The 23,294-nt window shown below is 41.4% G+C and overlaps 1 protein-coding gene across 4 annotated transcripts in view; it reads left to right on the forward strand.

Annotated features, from left to right (window-relative positions):
- The window catches only part of LOC116045528 (SPHK1 interactor, AKAP domain containing), a 65,293-nt gene that overhangs the window by 12,619 nt on the left and 29,380 nt on the right, over positions 1 to 23,294 (forward strand). Inside the window, exons 1-4 of one of the 4 annotated variants that reach the window (XM_031293188.2) lie at positions 18,569 to 18,923; positions 19,701 to 19,799; positions 21,260 to 21,362; positions 22,797 to 22,907. In XM_031293188.2, coding sequence (XP_031149048.1) covers positions 18,889 to 18,923; positions 19,701 to 19,799; positions 21,260 to 21,362; positions 22,797 to 22,907 — 348 coding nt within the window. In that variant the 5' untranslated portion in view covers positions 18,569 to 18,888. Of the gene's footprint in view, positions 1 to 18,568; positions 18,924 to 19,700; positions 19,800 to 21,259; positions 21,363 to 22,796; positions 22,908 to 23,294 lie in introns of those variants that run through there. The other 3 variants (XM_031293191.2, XM_031293190.2, XM_031293189.2) reach the window with 3 other exon arrangements.

The following is a 23,294-nucleotide window of genomic DNA, read 5'->3' on the forward strand; positions in this document are numbered from 1 at the left end:
ACAAGCTGTGTTCGAAACCGTTCCCTCATTCACTCACTCACTAATAGTGAACTATATAGGGAATGACCAAACAAGATTTTGGACACTTACTGAAAACACATCGTTGCGTGACTTGCGTCAGGAGATGCACCCGTTGTTTGTGTGACGGAGGCGAGCGCGCCCAGCATCATGTAAACAAACCGAAACAAAAATACTTCTAATACGTCCCTGAAACAAACCGAGCACTCAGGAGGAAAGTTAAAGGTTGTATATATGTTGCATGTTACATTTCCACTGTTTAGAAACGAAAGTCTGCTCCATTTTCCCTTTTCAGTTTTCAGTTTTCAGTTTTCACGGTAACTTCTGCTTTTTCTTCTCCACTGGGAAAACACGGTTGCGTTGAATTGTGGTATACAGGAGTAAAATGTAGGGTACATTGTATGTACACTCAAATTAGCAGTGCATTGTGGGTATTTTATAGTGGACTATATAGTGAATAAAATTAACCGCGGAGAATTCGAACACCACTATAAAATGGCGAACACACTATATAGTGCACTATTTCCATGATAGGGACAGGTTTTGAACACAGCTACAGTAAAGAGGTTGGGAGAGGAAAAAAAGAAAAATATTTTCCAGCCATAAAAATCACCTGGCTTTTTCTTAGTGCTGATCTGCCCCATGTCTGTAGACAACGTGAAGACATAAACAAGACTCAGTCTACAGCCATGCTAGCAGCTTTGTGAGGCTGTACTTAAACCCAGCCCTTTGAGTTTAATGCTGAAGTCAGCGTATTAACAGGCTCACAATGACGATGTTAACATGCTGATGTCTCCCATGTTAGTTTAGCATGTTAGCATGCTAATATTTGCTAATTAGTACCAAACACAAAGCGTGAATGTCATCAGAGTCATTATTGCTTACAAAAACTAAATATTCAGTACTGAAGAACACACAAACTATTTTGTATCATCTTAAGAGATGTATTTCTTAACATCTGAGAGCATCTGTAGGACTTTTTTCCCTGTACTGTTAGCTCAGATAGATCCAATACACCATGATAATAATCACCATCACTGCCACTTATTCCTAATGTTTAGTGCCTGACATTTTACAGTCCCTTAATTGGACAAACACTGCCTTCTTTTTACCATGCTTATTAAACACTACCACAGACGGCATATTTAACCTTTTAAAGAGAGCTATTTGTCTCTCCATAATCCTAAGTGTGTCTGTTAAGGTGCATAGTGCTCAATAATTATGGCATGGCCTTGACCTTCACTGACTCCATTGCCAGTAAGAAGCACTGATTGAATTGTGGAGTCAAAGCACCTGGAAGTCTATTTGTTCTTCATGTTAATTGTGAATGTTAATTAAGTTCTCTCTAGATGTTGGCAGTGTTTCCTCTTTCTGTTTGTGTCGATACAGCCAACGGCTGCTGACGCAAGTGCCTTACAGCAAAGTCAGACCAATTATAGTCTTGCATTGCCAGACCTATCTCCACAGCGCTGTGGAGGATGGTGTGGCTATAGTCCACACAACATTCCGGGATAGGAGAAAAACTCTGCTCTGGTTTATTGGCATTTCTTTAAACCAATCACAATCATCTTGGGCGGCGCTAAGCGCCAGACACAGGTATGGTGCCTCTGCAAAAGCCTCGGGAAGGAACTTGTTTTGGTGGAACATGTGCACGTAGGGAGGCGAGCTCTGGAATTATAATGGCTGTTGAGTGTGTGATGAGAATTTTACTCAAAAAAAAGATAAATATAATTTGATTGTCGGTTCTAGCTCGGAGGATGTTTCCCGATCGACCCGGGTGTTTAGAATGCCAGCACAAAGAAAGCGGAAGGGGGGGACATCTGGTCAAAAGGGACGTCCGCCGGCACCGGACCAATCCCATAAATTAAACGTCGTCAATATAGACGACAGACCACTATTCACCAAACAGGTTTACACCCTCTGTGACTTATTAAAGATAAACAATTTTTGACCCGGAGACATGTTCAATTCCATGTCCATTTTTTAAGGCTGTATTTTGTGGCACTGTTTGAGGTATTTGGGTGGACAAAATAACAAATGACTTGTTTTATAAAAACAACGATAGAGCTAAAGATTGTTAAATGAGGAAGTTATCACATATAAGGTCACAATTTAAAAGATAAATAAACATGGAAGGAACATTTTATTGCAGGGTTTAAGTAGTTAGAATCAAGAAAGAACGTCTTATTACCTTCCAATCAAATGACGAAAGATAATATTTATGGCCAAAGTTGGCCTAATATGTCCTCGAATTGATATGCCTAATGTGTATTAATTGTATGTGTGTGCTCATCATTGCCTGAATCTGTTTCTAGCCACAAGATTAAAGAGTATAAACAAAAAGTCAGGAGGCCATTTCTCCACCATGCGGGGAAGATTAAGGTGGACAGACGCTAATCAACTGCCAAGGCAGAGCAAAGTGATGGATAGAGAGAATGAAAAAGAGATTTATTTTACATCCGGAGTAAGAGAAGGGAGGAAGAGTGGGACCGTGGCAACGACAGGGAAAGGGAGAGAGATCCAGATAGAGAGGGAGAGATTATACCGAGTCTTCAGGAAATCAATTCAACCTGCTGCTCGGGTTTTCAATGAGCTTTGCAGCTTAGTGATCTGACAGTGAAGTCTTGACTCAGACTATAGCGATGTTGCAGTCAAGTACTCAATATAAAACCACAAGGAGATATTGTGTAATCTTTTCCAGCTTCTGGACCTCACTTTGTGTTTAGATATCGTCTCCACTAAGGCTAAGTCAAGGTCACCTGAAGGAGCTTTTCTCATGTAGGCCTACATACATTATTTATGCATGTACTGATATTCTCATAACCATTAAATACAACTTATTACATTATTACCCAGCAGGCTTGTCATTGACTTGGCTCGAACAAGGCCACTGGCTGTGTCTGGTCCAAACCTGCAGGCACCCTCCCAGCAGCAGACTGGAACCACAATCTGTCACAGCCACCAACTCCTCCTGTAGTACAATGCAGCTCTGTGCCGCTATCACCACCTCTCCTGCCCTCCTCCATCTCTCACTATTAATCCCTCCTACAACCTTCACTGCACCAGCTCCACCATCCTGCCCTCAAAGCCTCCATCCATCCTGATCATCCAATCCCCTGAATACTATGTGCTGTACTACACCCTTCCATCATCTACCTTTTCAGCAGTGAGCTTAAGTTTTACATTACAATTGTGACAATTATCACATAATGAAGAAAATACAAGCAGCTAAAATCAGTAGTGCAAAAGAGGAAGGAAAAGAGTTAGAAACAGTATTTTTAGGAGATATCCTAACGTGACATATGTGAAAAAATTGTTCTGCTTTATTGCATCATAATACAATAATAAAATGTCACAGCAGATGGAAAACGTTAATATTGTGTCTACATAGGCATTCCTAACACATTAAACCAAGTATTAGTGTATCATTGTAGCAATATGCCAGTTCTCAGGTCTTATGATTTATGGTTATAATGTCAGGTCATAACTGGTGATGGAGAGATAGGGGCTACCAGGTATGGTTGAAGCAACACAAATAAGGCAAGGGTAACCGCCAATTTTAAAGTCAGTCTGTTTACAGGTCTTGGGTTATACTATTGCATACGTAAGGGAAAAAAAAGCCTTAAAAAACCTTTTGTAGCTGCAGAGCATAGACTGTAAAAATAGTGGATGTAGCATCCGTGATGTCACCCATTGGTTTTTGGACTGCCGTTTAGAAGCTTGCAGTTTGGCGATACAGGTTTTGCCGTCTTGGTTTTTTGCAACTGGATGTGACAATTTTTGACGAGAGGGTGGAGCTGGGGAGGATGATGCTGCCCAGCCAGTGTTGTTTGTGTTTTCAATAGCGCTGCGCTGCGCTAAACGCTTAATGCAGGGACGATTCTAGGATCTGACCTTTCGGGGGGCTCAGCCCCTAATGAGCAGTTGATAGCAGTTAAGCTACGGGGGTCCGGGGGCATGCCCCCGTACGATTTCTTTTTTTTTTTAACCGCTTAAATCATGACTTCTGGTGAGTTTTGGGAAAGAAATAGACAGATTGAGACATGCAATTGTGAAAAACGATCAACAGATACAAGGCATCTGCTGTGAAAAAAGATGGCAACTACAAAGCATGATTATTGCAGAACATACCCAGGGACGTCGGACTGGGGGGAAAAAGGGGACTGAGTACCCAGGGCCCTCATGTGGGGAGGGCCCAAAAAGATGCTAGAATGAATAGCTGTGGATACAGGTAGGGGCCCATAGAAAATGCCTTTCTACAGGGCCCAGAATTTTGAGCTACGCCCCTGCACATACCTTGAACTGGTAAAATGAGCCTTAACATATTTTTAGACAGGATTATTCATGTTTTTTCTGCTGTTAATTTTCAACTTTTTCATTTACATCATTGATAGAAACTGATATGGTTATACAGCTAAATGATGAATAATCTAATCTAATAATGCCTCTGAACCAGATGGGGAAAATCCAACATCTCTTTTTCTTAAGAGCCTGGGCCTGATAATAAAAGCATTTACTCTAATACAACAACTACATTATATGATAAGTAAGACATCAATAAATCTGAGAAGACCAACTTTAATGATGAGCCACAAAACAATATTATGCAATACAGGAATAGGATGTATATAGCAAAAAAAAAAAAACACTTAAAGAGGGAAGAAAACTAGTCCTCCATGAAATGCATATGTAATTATAATGTGAATGGAATATTTTAAGTGTTTTAAGTATTTTTGCCCATACAATATATGTCCACTTTCTCACCTGGTTCTTCCAGGTCCCTCTCTTTGTCCATTCTCTCTCCATCCTGCTCTCTCTCTCCATCCTCCTCTCTCCCTCTATCCCACTCCCTCCGTTGTATCACTGACAATAACATACAAACATTTTGTAATCAACTAGAAAATAATCTTCAAATAAAAGAGAAAACAAAACACAGTAGTCCTACTATATGTCTTATAGGCTACCTAGCCATTTTCTCATTGCTCTCTGCCCTTCTCCCTCTCTATTCTCCTCACTCCTTTGTGCTGTCAACCAGAAGGCAAATGTAATCAACTAATCAACAGAGAATGTATCGTGTGGCTACCGAAGGTTATACATTCACCTATTTATAACATATGCGAATATGGGGTTGCTGTTCAGTGTAGTGGTATAATGTTAAAGGCTTATCTTTAACGGTAGGCTGAGGCGCCCTCGTTCAGGGAATCACAGATAGGCTGTTGACTTTAGGCTACAACTGAGCTGAGCCTGTCGTCATTTATCCTATTCCATCACTAAAATGAGGTTGAGCTCTAGCTAGCTAGCTTGGTTGGCAAGGTGCTACCGAACACTGAACAAGAGATTTTTAGGCAACAAAATGTTCGAATTAACTTTGATGAAGTGAAAACACACAGTGCAAGGGTCAAAATTTAAGACGAAAGCATGGACACCATCCAAAAACAAGTTCACGGCTATTTTAATGTACACAGTCAGTGTTGGGAAGGATACTTTCAAAACGTATTCCATTACAGAATACAGAATACATGCCCAAAAATACTTGGATTACTTCCACATTGAATTGCATTCTATAAGTGTAGGAATGCGGCCATCACATACAATTTACTAAACAGGCCTATTCTGGTGTGTTCTTCTGTTCCAACTGGCTGAATGTGTACCTAAACAAGCAGATAGATTTTTGTATTTGTAGTCCCGAACTGCATACTACAGAAATCTAACCGCAGTCTAAGCTACCACAAGCTAATTTTAGCTAACGTTAGCTAGCATGTCAAACAGGGCTAGTCAGTCTTTCAATGGCTCTGGAGCTAGTAAATCAGCATGTAGGAGAATGTAAAGTCGCACGTCAACTATAAAATAGCAAGGTGACCAGTAAAACTACAGTAGACGACTACCCTTCGCTAATTAAAAAAAAAACTTACTTGAAGATGCTTCTTCAGGTTGGAGGTGGAGTAATTTGGATGCTAAAAGGAGGTTGGTTGCTGGCAAGTAGAGGTTGCACTGCACAGTTATATTTTGTTCTCCCTTGTCTTTCTTTAATGTGAAATGGTGTTTGAATTTCCAAGATAGAACCGCATTCTCTCGCTCTGTTGTGCCGGTTCTGGCTCCATCTCTACCTCAATCAGTGATCATGCAAATAGCTCATTTTTTTGTTTTCATATTGGGGCTTCTGGGAAATGCATGTTGCGAGAGTGAATAAACTCGTGAAACAGAGAAGTATCGTCATGCAATCCATTGATTTCAACAATAACAACTGTATTCTAAATACCAACTATTTAAATTGTAACTGTAACGGAATACAGTTTCTCATAATTTGTATTCTGAATACGTAACGTTGGTACATGTATTCCGTTACTCCCCAACACTGTACACAGTGCCATGGATACTAAGGCATGGATACCCAACCCGAGCCCGACGGGTCCCGACGGGTCCCGACGGTACCCGATGGGCCGGGCCGGGTTCGGACAGATATTTAGAAATTATGGTCGGGTTCGGGTTGGGCTCGGTCACATCAGCGCGATAAGGCATTTGTTGTAAAATGGTGCTGCGGCTCCTTTAAGAGACCTCAGTGCGTGTGTGTGTGCGTGTGTGTGTGTGTGTGTGTGTGTGTGTGTGTGTGTGTGGTAGGCCTAAGTGGGCAGAAGAGAGATAGAGAAAGCAGACGTGTGTATGCAACTAGAGCAGAGTTGGTGGAATAAGTTTAAGTTTTGTACACAGTGTGTGCGGTGTCCGAAATAAACCCCAGACTGAAAGCCAAGTTCATTCATTTGCTCACCAGAAATGGGATTTTAACCCCAACGTTATTCGTTTTATAATGTCGGCCTCGGAGGTAACGAGTCTTACCTGGTTTTCTGATCACGGTCGGAAACGAAGCAAGCAGGAAAGGTTAACACATTGAACATTTTAACAGCTTATTAACGTGCGCTTGTTGCCCCATGTGCGCTGATGTGCTCATCTGTTGACATTTCCGAATGCCTTCCTACAGTTGCTTAATAAAAGCGGGCTTTCCACACAAAAACTTAGCCTACATGTGTCATTAGTATGAGAAAAAAATTTGATTTTAACTGTGTCGGGCTTGGGTCGAGCTCGGACACAAATTTCTTAATGCATGTCGGGCTTGGGCCGGGTTCAGTCACGGCTCTGTCGGACGCGGGCTGGGCTTGGACAGAAAAATTTGGCCCGATCCGGACTCTAATGGATACGCATTGCTAGTCCTCTGTCATGATTGACAGGTCGCCGTGTAGCCACGACTCCAAAGCATCCCCTGCTTTATTGTCAATATTAAAATAAAGGGACCATAATTTACAAAATGAACATCATGCTGTACTAAAGAAGACTAAAAAGTAGCGATTGAGGCCATAAACTCATTGTAAAAATATTAATTGAGGTAATAAATCAAGTGAGAAGTAGGGTCATTTTCCATAGACTATAGAAACGGACTTTTTTTGGAGCCAGTGGCGTCGCACGCCTGCTGGAAATTAGATGCATTAATGCAGGTTTAAGGCACTTCCACATTGGCTTCACTTTTCAGGGCCGGAAGCTTCGTCCATTATTTTTACAGTCTATGCTCCAGAGTGAGCTGCGCAACGTTTGATAATTCCTCTTAAGTGATGTTGTTTGAGTCATTGTCGCTTGGAGCTGAAGACTACAAATTTGAAAATGAAAAAAGTCTGTTGTTGTGGAGTCAGAAAGAAGTGAGCTTACCAGACCTCTGCTTAAGGCTAGCAGCTCAAGGCTACATTAGCTAGCTACAGACCAAACTGTATGTGGTCAAGTTGCATTGTGGGTAATGTAGGCGCCAGGTTTTGACTAGGAAGAACGATGCATGGAATACAATCTGACAGCTATCCTTAATCGGTAAAGTACTCATTAGATGCCAGATTGGTTTACAGACAAAAGCAGTATGTCTCAGTAGGCAATTTGTTAATTTTTAACATGGGCGGCGATTTACCCGCGACTAACGAACTGCCTCATGAACAACCCCCCCCCAGCATAGTTTAAATAATTAAGAGCATATTATAATATTATAGATCCAAGACAAAAACAAAAGGGTGGGACTCAGAGAAAAAGTAGCAATTACAAATCCGTCGATATGCACAGCACAGTGTATGGCTAAAGGCTACTGATATATTACAGCCATTCTAACTTGCACAAACCTCAGTCAGATAAAGGATCAAACAGTGAGGCAGACTAGACTAACATATTCAACTAATGAACCCCTCGGCCCCTGCACTTTCTCTGCTACGAGGGGATGGAGAGGTCTAAAAAGCATTGACACTCCCCACGAAATGTTCAGCAATGCAGCAGAGCCAGGAGCTGTCACACAACCACTTTCCTTACACAGAATGAACTGGAATCTAGACACATAAATAAAGAAAAACTCACAGTCAACTGCAAAATCATATGAAGGTGAATACTGGATCATTATTAATATACAAAAACATTAACACAGCAAAACAGTCAGCAGAAATATCAATGGAGACATGTATTAGGCTGTTAGAGTCTGTGAAAAAGTTTTTCTCTCTCAGTACAGAGACAGCAGGTTTGCAGAATCTGTCTCTATAGTTGATGGAGAGGTTTTTCCAAAAATGAAGCGAATGATACACATTTCATAATGAAACTGAGAGTAATAGCAGTTTTGATGAGCAGGCACCAAAGGTGAATAAGAACAAAAAAAACATTCTAGCAGAATTAATTATACATATTTAAAAAGGTATTTGTGGTCCTCTTTATTTTTATATTGTTCTGTAGGCCTATGTACACTGAAAAGAGAACCAACACTCTAATAATCAGTGATTTCACTGAGAAGCAAAACCAATGACTCTGTCCATCATTAACCTTTTCATGGGATTATAATGATCATGTCCCATAATCATAGGTTTCCATTATGATGAGAGCACAGATGGATAGGAAGATGGATGGAAAGGTTAAACATAAACATATCATGTATAGAGGTTTACTCCTCGACGCAGCGGCCGCGGGTTCGACTCCCACATGCGGCCCTTTGTTGCATGTCGTTCTCCCTCTCTCTCCCCTTTCTTCAGCTGTCCTGTATAAATAAAGGCCTAAAATGCCCAAAAAATAATCTTAAAAAAAACAACAAAAAAACATATCTGGAATAACTGAGGAGAGTGGTGGCTATGATCACTCTGATTAACAAAGCCATTACCTCTAATTACATCCAAGAAATGACTGTGAGTCAGTAAATACTAATTCATTTTCATATGTGTATGTGTGTGTGTCTCATGAGTTTTTTTTTTGAGTTTGACGCGGTCTAGATAGCTAGATAACTAGCGTCCTCGGCTGGTTCTCTCTTTCTATGCCCTATGATTTAAGCAAGTGGCTCATCACCCATCAGCCCAGTACTGAGCCACAGCCTCATGATGTGGTAGCTAAGAGGGAGAAGCTATGCAACCTGCCTACAAGTCCAGGCTAAAGTTCAATGCCAAAATCGTCTGCTCAAACCACAGAGGAAAATTGATCTTTAATGATACAATCCTTAAACCTTCCATTACTGATTTTTTTGGCCACTTTGAGGCAAAAAGTTCAACAGTCACACATTTCACTTTTAAGTTGCTATAGTGAACTTGTTAGTAAACAGTTGCTGATTTACACATCCAGCAGGGAGCAACATTATCATTCATTTGGAGTTGAGTTTCTGTCCACCTGATGAATTCAAATCCAATATTCACTCTCTTTTAGTTCTGTTTTTGGTCTCTACCAACTCCTGAGGGAAATATCTGTCTCTATAGCTGTAATTGCTTCACCAACTACTGTAGTCTGTAACTTGGTCTGCTCTTTGGTACTGAGCAGGTAGAGTACAGAAAGTTTTAGAGCTTTTTCACTGGAAACAGCAGCCTGCTGTGGCCATTGTTTTCACATTGCCCCTTCATACATAAAACATAGTTTCTATCTGCTGTTCTATCAGGATGGCAGTCCTGGTTGATTTGGTAACACCCATGATTACAGCTAGTAACAGGAAGTGCGCAGGAATGGCGGACTCCGCCACTAACAAAACTACTATATACAGTAAAAAGGTAATTACAGGAGGAATATACGGGATGTATAGATACATTGAATCAGAGCTGGACTGGTATAAAAAAATCAGCCCTGGACTTTTGGAACTAGACCAGCCCACCACAATCAGCCAGACACCACAGGTCCTTGTACTCCCCTTCAACACATGTACCAGCCCCCAATACTGCCACTTAGCCAAGTGGTCAGTAAGATAGTGTACTCACTGAGTCAAAAAGGCTGCCTGGCTCTTGATGGCAAGATGGCTAAAGGTTGAGGGTGGAGCATGATGTCATCAAGATGCCTCTGTAAATTAAGCTAAAGCTGCATTTTGTACACAGTATGTAACTTGTGTTATAACGTTAGTGGAATGTTGATAAAGATAAAAAAATAAAAAGCTTTCGACCGCCGTGCAGCACATGCAGCCCAAACAAATAGACCGGCCCACCGGGAAATCTCCCAGTACTCCCGATGACCAATCCATGCCTGCATTGAATTGCTATAGCTGAAAAAAACATAAATAGTATCAAAAACATGATTTGATTTTATGAAAATCCATGAAAAAGTTCAAAAGCTTTGAGTGCTCAGTTAACAAAATTAGGCTTCATTTATTTTATTTTACTGAAACATTTACAGCTATTTAACATCTTGAAAATAGTTGTCAATTTGAAAAATGTTTTTCATTCAAATTCTTATATACAGTAAGTATACCTACTGTACTGTACAGTACAGTACAGTGGGTGGTTGAGCCCCCGTCTTCCCTTCTTCTCCACACTTACTGACTGAGGCAAATTGTGGCTTAACATCGAGCTAGTCAATGCTTCACTTAATGCCAGCCAGAAGACAGGATTGTGTTTATCATCCTATAACGTAAACCTCGGTTGGTTTTACCCTCATGCACTCAACTTTTCAGGCTGCAGTAACCTTTGAATATCAGTTTTTCTTGACTATCCAAATTTGACCTTAGTCACACTTGTTTCCAAGTCTCTTGGCAGAATTTGGTGAATTGGTGGCCGTGTTGGCTCAGTGGGTAGAGCAGGCGCACATATATTGAGAGATTTATGCCTCGATGCAGAGGTCCAGGGTTCGAAACCAACCTATGATGATTTCCTGCATCTCTTTCCCCTTTCTCACCTAGCTGTCCTATCAATTAAAGGCAGAAAAGCCCCCAAAAAGAATAACCTTGAAAAAAGAATTGGCTCGACTGCTTATCCATCACTGTGAATAGACACTATATATCAATAATATCAGTTTAACATGTTTAATCTATTATTTCATTTAATTTTTAAAATCTAATTTAAGAGTTTATTGATGATTTACTTGACTACACAACAATATGGGTAAAAATGTAAACCTCTGGTTATTTTTTCTGGAATGACTACAAAATCCAAACTTTTGTGAACTAGACATCAAAGCAGAGCTACAAGAAGTCCATGAACTCCAGGTAGAATTACATGCTCTCTGACTTCCAAGCTAGCTGACTTATTTTCATTTTGACAAGACCTCTTTACTTATTTACAGACTGAACCTTCTCTGTGAACTTGCAATGCCCCAGCTGCAAGGTTGAACCCTTTGCACTCTTGATTCTATAATTCTCTTCACGTCACAACCGCTCAGGTACATTATCATTATCTTCTCCTCTACCTCACTTTCCTCCCCTCATGTGCCTTGTTTTTGTTTTGTAGTTGGTAGCTAAATTAAAAATAGCCCAACTGAAACACGGCTTTTGACACTGAGAGAGCCTGTACTCCAGCTGATTCTCTCTTCACGTTGGCTTTTTTTTCTCCCAGCTCCCTCAGATGTCTCCTCTCTGCTGATGAGAGAAGTCTGAGCTTTCATCCCTACTTTACTTGTTCTTCCATTTTTTATTTTAAGAACATGCAATGGATTAGTTCCCCCTCTGAAAAAGCCTTTGGATTAAGATGTGTGGAGGGCAACAGAGAGAGTGATGAAAAAGACGAAGAAAGAGGAAGAGCAGGACATGATAAGGAGAACAAAAGTAAGAGGAAGTTGTGTGAAGAGCAAAAGTGGGGAAACACTGAAGGAGTCCAAGGAGGAAACACATGCTTCATATTTTGTCATGTGTGTTGCACTAAACGTCAGTGAAGTTTGACTGTTGGCGTTTGGTATTAAAGATCTATGCATCTTCATGTGCGATAGTTTGTGTAGTATATCTTCTTGGTAAGCTGTTACTGGTCGTTTATTATCTGTCTGGCGGCTCCGTTGAAAAATAAACTAAAACTGACTCGATGTTGCCATGCGACTGTTTACAACTGTTTCAAACCAGTTAGGACCTGATGACCTTTTGCTGGAATGCATACTGAGCCTAAATGCATGAATGCCATGCAGAGTAGAACTGTCATGGGACTTTTACTTTCTGTTAAAAGGCTAGAGAAGTTGCTTGTATGGGCGGAACTCCTTTGTGAGCTGTCGAGGTCTGTTGATCTGTAGTTTCTCTTTGCCAGACCTTCCTCCACCGCGGCGCTGCGGAGGAGGGTCTGGCTAGTCCACACAGCGTTCCGGGATGGGAGAAAAACGTGCTCTGGTTTATTGGCATTTCTTTAAACCAATCACAATTGTCTTGGGCGGCACCAGGAAAAGCCGTGGTGCCACTGCAAAATAGCCTCGGGAAGGAACTTGTTTTGGTGGAACATGTGTACGTTCAAAAGTTGTTTTAATCGTGCAACAGAAAACTTAGATTGGACAAATAGTCTAGCTAGCTGTCTGGGTTTACCCTGCAGAGATCTGAGAAAAGGTTAACCATAGTCCTCATAAATCAACCGGAGTTTAAAATGCCAACACAAAGGAAGCCCAAGGCAACGGATATCCGGCCTAAATTTGTGAAATCTAGTTGAATTTCCATCGGCATCGGAGCAATCCCGGAAGTGGAACGTCAAGGATATAGACTGGTAGATCTGTCAAACACACCTGTTAGTGGTGACATCACATTGTGACCCCATTTACACCATTAAAATGCAGTCTGTATCTGGATACACTCGAAGATGGGGATAAAAACCTGCCGTTATAGACAGCAGAGAGACACAATGAATCAATCAAATGAGGATAGCGGAGCACACGTTCAGACAGTCTGTCCTCGAAGGCATTCATGATGTTGCGCTTGGCTGCACACACAAAAAGTGACCAAAAAAAAAATAGAGAAGTTCAAACCCTGCTTATTTTCACAGCTCAGCAGACCAGGGCAATCTGCAGAAATTGGCCGTGGTCTTTACATGCTGTTGGATAATTTAACAAGCACTTGGTTTAAAGCATACTGTTTGTGTTGGGATTGTGTGTTTAAGTGATACACGTTATATTGCACTATTAAAGTCTGGGTTTATTCTCAAAACACATGTAATAAATTCAATACTTTCAAAGCCAATCAATGTATTGTTTGTGGCGATTAAAAGTGCTTAATCTTGTACTGTAGGATGCAAAAAAATACAAATCTGTGCAACAGCATAAAACCCAACAGATAATCTTCATGCTCTTAACACTGATCCTACATCTATATTTAGACAGTGCAGGTGATGAAGGGGATTGTGTTGAAATGCAATTTGGGTCACCTTTTAAGGTCACATGCACAACACCCAAACAGCACAAATCTGAGAGACAATGTGGGAGTTTCTGTTCTGCCAAAACCAAAATACTTCAGCTCTATACTTCATACTTAATATTTCTTCTTGTCTCATACACATGCTTCTACTGAAGTTACTAGTTATTTGATCACAATTTCAACCAGTGACATAAGAAAAGTAGGTAAACATACATACATAGGGTGGGGAATCATTTGTATCAAAATTTGATACTGGTACAGATACCAATACCGTGACTTTGGTACCAGTTCCTAAATGATACTTTTTTCAATTAAATAATAATTTAATAATAAAAATTATAATTTATACTGTTTATTGATCCCCAGTGGGGAAATTACAATTTACACTCTGTTAGAAATCACTACACACAGGCCTGAAATACACACACACACATGCTCAGGACCTATTCATGCACTAATGGAGAGATGTCAGAGTGAGTGGGCTGCCAGTGCTGGACCAGTGCCCTGAGCGGTTGGGGGAGGGTACGGTTGCTCAATAGCACCTGGCAGTGCCCAGGAGGTGAACTGGCATCTCTCCAGCTACCAATCCACACTCTGTACTTTGGTCCGTACTGGGACTTGAACCTGCGACCCTCCGGACCAGCTATGTCATACACATACAGTTGTTTACTGGCAGGGAACATCCTGTCAATGTTCTCGCATTCAAAGTGGTTTTACTATTTACATTTATACAGAGAGTAAAGGAGGGTGATGTCACTCTATTCCGTTTGTCTGAGAAGGGTTCTCAGACTTACTGTAGCTTCTGAGGATTGGAAATGGGGATAATTCAGTGTGTTATGTACATACTGCATTTGTTGTTTACACTGATGTTTATGCAAGTCTGGCTTTGTTGGTTCTGAAGATTTTCCCCCTGATGATAGTTTGATTTGTTTTGGTGTGATAATCTGTAGCTTATTTTTTTTTAAATGTTAAAACAGGTATTTGTTTTATCATTAGGTTCATGTTTAAGAATTAATTTTGCTTCCTTAGCACACCTCATTGCAACTATTTCTTTTAATGAAAATATTCAGCTGGCAAAACTGATTTCCTCAACTGAGAAGCATGAAAGTAGAAAGTAGTAGTTAGTTTACTTTGTTATAGAACATAGCTATTACTCTCAATACTATATATATATATATATATAATGTTTTTGCTGCTAAGGTGATGGAGATGACAGCTGTCTCAAGTGACAATTGGAAATCTGGAGTGTTTGTGTGTGTGTGTGTGTGTGTGTGTGTGTGTGTGTGTGTGTGTGTGTGTGTGTGTGTGGGTGGGCTTGCTGGTGTGTGGTCCCTAATTAGCCTACCGCTCCTGATCTTAACTGACTTCCACTCAAGTGTCCTGTAGAGGCACAATGTGACGTCTTTCTTTCTTACAATTGGGCCTCCAGCTCCGCTGACCCGTGCCAGCAGCCTTTGATAGGATTGCTCTCGGTTAGATCAGCTGAGGCTACGTCACCTTTACCTGGCCGAAGGCCTGCACAGATGGTCTGTTCCTGAGGGGGCATTATTTGTCACTATAAATACACAGTGAGAACACACACAGAATATCTGTCATATGTTAAAGTAATTATGTAAGAATGATTTTATTTATAGCATGTGATTTGAATCATTGCATTCCTTATATTTTAGCTCAGAGGAATGCCAGTGAAATTATGTATGCTGTTTCTTTTAAAATATCAAAAAATGAAATTTTTTGCAAGGGTTGTGATTAAAGTTATTCATTATTAGTATTATTATTATATATTATTATATATTTGAACACAATTTTTCATTTGCACAATCAGATAATTAAAAACTATTTAGCTGGCTTGATTACAAAAAATATACAACTTTAGTGCTGCAATATTCGGAAAAAATGGGTCATTGTGACTATGTGTCATATCAAAGTTAGTGACGAACTCACAGAAAATTATCACAAACAGAACAGCTCCCCTCAGCCCTAGGAGTGCTTTAGCTTCTTTAAGCTCATTGATATATTTTGGTTCACTGTCACAGCTCTCATCAACCTTGTTTCCAGGCGCAGCTGGCAGCAAACAAGCTCTGATGAACTGTACTCTGCCCAGCACCAAACAGCACACAGACAACATTAGCAACTAGCTGGTATACATGGTGGAACACTTAGCAGTTTAAGAGTCACATATTTCCCTCAGGAGTTGGTGAAGGCAAAAACAAAGCTAAAAGGGAGTGAATGTTAGACTTACATTCAGCCATGTCACCTGAAACACCTACCAACTCGCCATATTAAAGGGGTGATAGAATGGTTATATACGGTATTTCATGCTGTTCCTTAAGGTCACCTAATAGGGTATGTAACATTGCTTGGGCTGAAAATGTCTCTTTTGCTGTTTTTTTTTGCCCTAATGCTACCCTGTTAAATGGGACTGAAACTGGACTGAAACGAGAGCTTTTCTGCCTTATATGGTCTGCTCGTGAATATTTAGATGAGCTGCACACTGATTGGTTGAGCTTAGCAAACACACACACACACACACACACACACAGAGAGATACACACACACATACACGTTCCCCTCTGTGCCCATGTCCCCGCCCTCCCCCGCCGCCACCACACACACTGCAGCTGCCCTCCGTGTCGTCGTCCAGCAGGCCGAGTCTACACAGAGCTTTCTCATTCCTCAGCCAGTATTCCGATGAGTCCAGCATACTGTTACTGCACAGCACCTACAGCACACAGATAAACCCATGCTCAGGTAGAGTAGAACAGAGACACACATTGAGCATATGACACATGACACATGACACACACACACACACACACACACACACACACATACACAATCCCTTTTTTCCTCAGCGGCAGCTTTCTTCACACTGTCCGTTAACGTTCCAAAGACAACGTTACAGACATGTCCAGGCATGCCCGCTATGCCGCTGGCTTCAAACTTGATTTCTGCCCGGCCAACACACAAACTCATCAACTAATCTTACTGTACAAAGCACCAGATACAGAGTTTCGTTACAGTGTATTCATCCTCCTGTGTGTCGCGCAAACACACACACCAATGCTTTCGACACCGTTCTCTGAGGATCCATGTTGGAAAAAAAAGTTAATGTACTGTGAACCGCCGCCGGCAGGCAGCTCCTGCGCACCACCCATTGCGAGTCCACTGCGCCACTGATTTAAATCCACATGTCCCGCTCAATTGTCCGCTTTTCTCTGGGCCAGTATTCCGTATCTCCTGAGAGAGCTCCAGCCAGCGTGCAGCAGGGTCTGACAGTCCAGGCAGAAAGCCAGCGATCCGGGCAAGCACTGCGCCGCTGTCACGGCATACTGTGGAGCTGCTGAACTCCAAAACAGTCGTACTAAATTTGCAATTAGCCAAACGGCCCATATTTGAGCTTTATATAGGCGATTTCTTGCATAAAAAAGGATCAGAAGTGAATTTAGTAATGCAAGTTCAGGCGAACAATGTAGAAAGTGTCTGAGATTTGCGCGACCTAGATTTAGAAGACTAACTGGCCAGTTAGTGGCCTATGTAAATTTTGGGGCGTTACAAAGATAGAAGGTAGAGCCAAATGAGGAGGAATTGAGAAGTTGACGTCAACTTTTAGCTTTGTTCAGATTCGCCCGTTTTCAGCAGCAGTTTCAAATTGTGAAATTTGCAGAGGGAAGAGGTGTCAATGGGATTTTGAGGTTCTATATATATATCCTATTTACCTACCTTATCAACTATGACAAGGTAAAATCGGTTTTGCATTCTATCACCCCTTTAACTTTAAGGTGAATAAATGTCACAGTTGTGTTTACAGCTTGTTGTGCTGCCCCCAGGTGGCCAAAAAATAAATGTATGCAGTTGTAAGTGATCAAATAAGTCCAGATAGTATTCGTATAAAACACAATTTTATAAACACATCACAAATTACTAAACAACCAGAGCCTGATGAATATATAGGCATTACATCTAATTTGATCTTATCACATATACAGTAGGCCTATATCGTATTGTTGTATGTCAGCTGGCAAGCAACAACAAATTGCAGTAATATAGAAACAGTGATACAATTTCATAGTTTGTCCACTAGAAAATTATCTTATAACAAAGTTTAAGGCATCATAATCTAAAATGTTTGGTAATATTACGTGTTGATGTGGCTGATCATTAGGTCCTTCTGATTTCAAAGTACCTCAAGAATCCAGTACCAGCTAGGCTCTGTAAACAACATGAATTATTTTCCAATGTGTTAAAAAGCCTTATCACTGACTATCACTCTTCAGAAAGTTACCACAGGACAATGTGACTGAACATTTAAACCCACTCTCCGAAATTATACACAGGAAGATACACTGAAGACGTTGATATTTCCATGGGGACTGCTCAGTGAATGTGATTAAAGTTTATTCCCTATGGCTTGGTCACACATAGGTATATACAACAGTAATAGCATGCGCACATCTGCTTTTGCTGTTTGCTTGAAAATAAGCACTTGAAATATGTTCAGAGATGTCGGGTTTTGTGTGCTTATTGAGGGCAAAAAGCAGGTTAACCATAAAATCTCCTGCGCACACCTTGTGTTGTAACATGAGGTAGAGCACCTGCCTTAATAATTGGGGAAATTCTCATGCAGCTGAAAGTTTGAATGATATCTGATAGAGTGTCCTTCTGTCCTATTAAAGCCTGTGTCTCTTCTCTATAGATCAATCATTTGTTTCAGATGTGATGGAGATATTTAGTTACTATTTATTTAGCCTTTATTAATTCCTAATTTCACTGTTGTTGCTGCTGTTATCAATCAATCAGTTTATGGAAACAGTTAGTACTACTTTCTCCATTTTCAGTGTCAAGTAGCCTTCAGGAAGCACATACTGTAAGTAGTTAACTTGGGTTCATATTTAGTGTATTGGTAGCAAAACAACTACGTACTTGTGCGCGTGCGTCCGTGCGTTGACACGTGCGCGCAATGTCCATATTACTCCCCTTGTCTGCGTCGTGCAGCTCATTACGTTTTGATCCATGCGGGGCTCCTGCGCCTGCACTCGGCACTTGGCGGAGAGACGCGCAGGCCAGACAGTGGTGTGCTGCTACCGCTGCTGCTGGTACCGTGAGGCTCAGTTCACCACAGTCCTTCTCCAGTCACGGTAAAACAGTCAGAGATTCCTTCAGTGCTCGGCCGGGGATGCGCATCTGAACCCGAGTGTCCCGGGGACAATTACGCATCGAGGCGCTGCGCTCTCCCTGTCTCTGTCTCCCAGCCCCCACAGACGAAATAATCGCACCGGTTGAGGACAGTTTGGCTGTTTGTTTTTGACAGAATGGCAGGCGCAGATTGCCTTCTGAAAACGCCGAGGTAAGAGGCTGTTTATTACTCCGGGATTTAAAAAAAATATATCAATGGTCATAGGCGCATATTCCCAAACGAAATAAACATCATGTTTTAGGCACTTCAACTGTACGTCTGGTATTCAGAAGAGAACCTCTACTTTTTGTTAAATCTATACTGCCACTCCAATATTCTCCTACAACATTTCACATATGGATTCGCTGTTTTAGCAGGCTTTTGAAATAGCCTATAGTAATTTAGATAATTTTACAAAAGCACTGGGATAATGTGAGTGTGATGTTTGATGTTGTATTGAATCAAAGCGTAGTAATCTTTTGACTGTGCAAAGTGTCAGTTTGTGTTTAGTGTTGGAAAAAGGCGCACCAACATCCACGCAGTGTTGCAGCAAAGCCGCTTTCACAGTCGACTGTCAGTGTTTGCAATAAACAAGATGCTTCAGCTTGCCTGTCCTGAATAATAGAAATGTGTGGCAATGAAGAAAAGTGCACAACAATCGCGTTTAAAATTGAAATGCTGTTTGTTTAAAAAAATAAAAAAAGCTTTAGTCCTCTGTCTGTTTTTCTTCCGAGCTAAAATGTAACGTTTCTGCAGCTACAGGACCTAAACCTGCCACATTGCTTTGTGCAGTTAAACTCTTTCCAAAGCAGTGAAATCCGAAGGCTTGCACCAAAAGTGCCTGCACCACTCAATTGGCACAATGCTTTCACAGTAAATTACAACAGTGGACAGGGGGCAGTCCTTGAAAGCCAGCTATTTCAGGGGTTAATTGTGTCCTCCACACAGGCGGATGTCTGCTGGGTACCTGGGACCTGGGAGCCCCGGGAGCCCCGGGAGCGCCAGAGCGCACCAATCTGTCAATCATCACCGTGTCGTGATGGAAAGGTCGTTAAGCGGCAAAGATTAGAAAGGAGGTCTTGCATGACGAATCTTATACTGCTGGTCTTCAATTTATGCAGAAATAATTCACCATTTGCATGAACTCCACAGACAGACCAGTACCTATATGTTGTTTTTTTTTGGGGGGGGGTTACAGTGTTTTTCACTTCCACTTTTTTACAGTGTTGTTTTTTTCCAATATACTGCATGCATCCAACATATTACCTTCAGAATCATTGCCTGTGTGTGTGTGTGTGTGTGTGTGTGTGTGTGTGTGTGTGTGTGTGTGTGTGTGTGTGTGTGTGTGTGTGTGCGTGCGTGCGTGTGTGTGTGTGTGTGTGTGTGTGTGTGTCTGTCTTGGATGGGTGTTTTGATGTGTGCCTTCCAGATGCAGCAGCCTATTGAAAGCAAATTATATCCACTTATCTCCAGTGCATCATTTTTTTTTTCAGTGTCCGGCCAGTTATTTACATCAGTCATGTTTATTAACTGCAAATAGATACAGTTGTGTGATCCCTTGGGGGCTTTCAAAATGAAATGCTTTTTAATTTGCTTGAAATATGTGTATTACAGAAAAAAACAGCTGTTCCTATTTAAATGTGCATCCCTAGCCTCTTTATTTTTGGAAATTGATCCTCATTAATGCAATTCCAAATAAGCTTTGATTTGGTTTATCTCAGTGAAAGCATGCACGGAGGATAATGATGCCTTCCTGGGATTTTTGAGTTTGCTATGTTGTGTTTTGGCTCGCCGTAGCCTGACAGACATTCCCATTACTACAGATTGTTGAAGAATTTTGTCTTATGAATGAAGGTCACTTGTTGTGTTTCCCTATTATTTTCCCTAATAATCCTCTGTCGCCATTGCTGTCAAATTTCATGATTTGGTAAAGCAGCCATGCATTTTTGACACTTGAATGCTTGGATGCATACAGTATAGCCTGATAGCCTTCTGCAAAAACCATGCAGTGGGCTTTACTAGGGAGAGTCTGTGTCATGAGTGTGTTTATGCAGAGAGAGAAAACATCACAGAAAGAAACATTTTAGCAGGTGCTGCAATGGCTTCTCATAAATAATAATATGATAAAAGAAATGTCTTGATATCCAGAGCAACACCTACCATTGTTTGCACTATTCATGATCCTTTCATGACAAATGATTGAGGTGTCACTTTGCCATAAACTTGACATTTTTTCTTAAATTGGGCATTAGAGGCTGTCCTGATGCAGTTTTGCTAGCCTGGGTAATAATAATCTAAGTGAAGGAATTAAGCATTTGGCTCAAAATATTGACATTATTCTCCTGTCTGACGATAGCTGGTTAATTCATTGGACGAGTGCCTCAGCTGTACAGGATGAACAGATGTGACAGGCTATGGGCTGCTCCCAGATTACTGAATGGAGGTGTTGCACGCTTGACAAGAACTTGCTCTGACAAAGTCAACTTTGTGTCCTTTTTGCCTTCCAGTAACTTCCAGTCGTCTGCCATGTTTGAAGGCTCAGAGGCCATCAAGGTGGAGGGAGGCAGCACGGAGAGCACCGTGGCCTTGTCCATCAGCGCCTGCAAGAAGGTAAAAAAGGATGGATGTGTACATCTAACTACCTGTGTGTGTCCCTCTGTCTGTCTACTGTGTGACCACTCGTCAACTACTTTTTGTCTTCTTTTCTCTGTTCGTGTGCCCATGCACCTGTCATCAAAATCTGCCTCCCCGTTAGTGCAAAGATTTTCATTTCCTCCTCCCAGGGGTGCCTGTCACACCCAGGGGTTGTGCAATAAGAAGAACAGCCAGGCTCTCAGGTCAGCCCAGTAGATTTATCATCCCCCAGTGAGAGAGAGACAGGATGGGAAATAGCACAGATCAGTGGGCTGAGGTGGAGGCTAGATTGAATTTCCTTTCAAATTTTGTGTAGGTCTATTTGTGTGTGTAGCTTACTGTGTGTGTGTGTGTGTGTGTGTGTGTGTGTGTGTGTGTGTGTGTGTGTGTGTTGTGTGTGTGCAATGTGTCCTTTAACTTTGTGTGGGCTCGCTGGTGCGTGGTCCCTAATTAGCCTACCGCTCCTGATCTTAACTGACTTCCACTCAAGTGTCCTGTAGAGGCACAATGTGACGTCTTTCTTTCTTACAATTGGGCCTCCAGCTCCGCTGACCCGTGCCAGCAGCCTTTGATAGGATTGCTCTCGGTTAGATCAGCTGAGGCTACGTCACCTTTACCTGGCCGAAGGCCTGCACAGATGGTCTGTTCCTGAGGGGGCATTATTTGTCACTATAAATACACAGTGAGAACACACACGTAGTATCTGTCATATGTCAAAGTAATTATGTAAGAATGATTTTATTTATAGCATGTGATTTGAATCTTTTATCTGCTGAACATATGTGGTGCAAACAGTCTTTTTTCCTCTGCTTTTACAGATAAATATAAATATACCATATGGTCAAACCCTAGCACTGTGATAAGCATCAAGTGAATCTCTTATTTTACCCTTGTAAATAAATTGGCATTGTAATTAGATAGTTATTAAAACAGCAAAATCAATAATTAATGACAAATGAGTATGTCAGTCCTGTCATTGACAAAGGCAGCCCAATGGCTGAAGCCTTCTTCCTGAAGCCTTCTTTAAAATGTCCCTCCAGGGAGGAGGTATATCTACTGTGCAGTGTCTGATTAGCTGACAGATTGTTGATCTTGTGCCAAGGACACTTATCCTTGAAATGAAGGTCCTGGAGAAAGGTCAATTGATCCCAACAACCAGAGGGGGAAACGCAGATGTGTGTGTGTGTGTGTGTGTGTGTGTGTGTGTGTGTGTGTGTGTGTGTGTGTGTGTGTGTGTGTGTGTGTATGTGTGTGTGTGTGTGTGTGTGTGTGTGTGTGTGTGTGTGTGTGTGTGTGTGTGTGTGTGTGTGTGTGTATGTGTGTGTGTGTGTGTCATGTGTCATGTGTCATGTGCTCAATGTGTGTCTCTGTTCTACTCTACCTGAGCATGGGTTTATCTGTGTGCTGTAGGTGCTGTGCAGTAACAGTATGCTGGACTCGTCGGAGTACTGGCTGAGGAATGAGAAAGCTCTGTGTAGACTCGGCCTGCTGGACGACGACACGGAGGGCAGCTGCACCATGGTGAGTAGCATACTGTGGATGATGAAACATTCGCACCCTTTTGGCCACAAAGATGGAGCAAGTCATCTCTAGTGTAGCGTCTCAAAGCTGTAGCAGGAGTCATGTTTGTTTGTAACCTCAAATGACAGCGAGGTGACGGTTTGAATTTGAAGACAGAAATGATGTGACATCTAAAAACTACTTTCTTCAATATGCTTTCTGTGAGTGGCTTCTGGGCATGGAGATGTTTGGTGAAAAGGTTTTTGCAGCAGGTCGTTGGTTCTACCTTGCTGCTGTTTAGTAGACAGTTCTTTTTCTTAAGGTTTAGTAAGTCACTTTACATATGTTGACAAAACGTGTTGAGAAAATGGACATGATATAGGCTAATAAAACCAAGTTGTGAAACTG

Source organism: Sander lucioperca, chromosome 5, assembly GCF_008315115.2.
Source record: "Sander lucioperca isolate FBNREF2018 chromosome 5, SLUC_FBN_1.2, whole genome shotgun sequence".
Lineage (NCBI taxonomy): Eukaryota > Metazoa > Chordata > Actinopteri > Perciformes > Percidae > Sander > Sander lucioperca.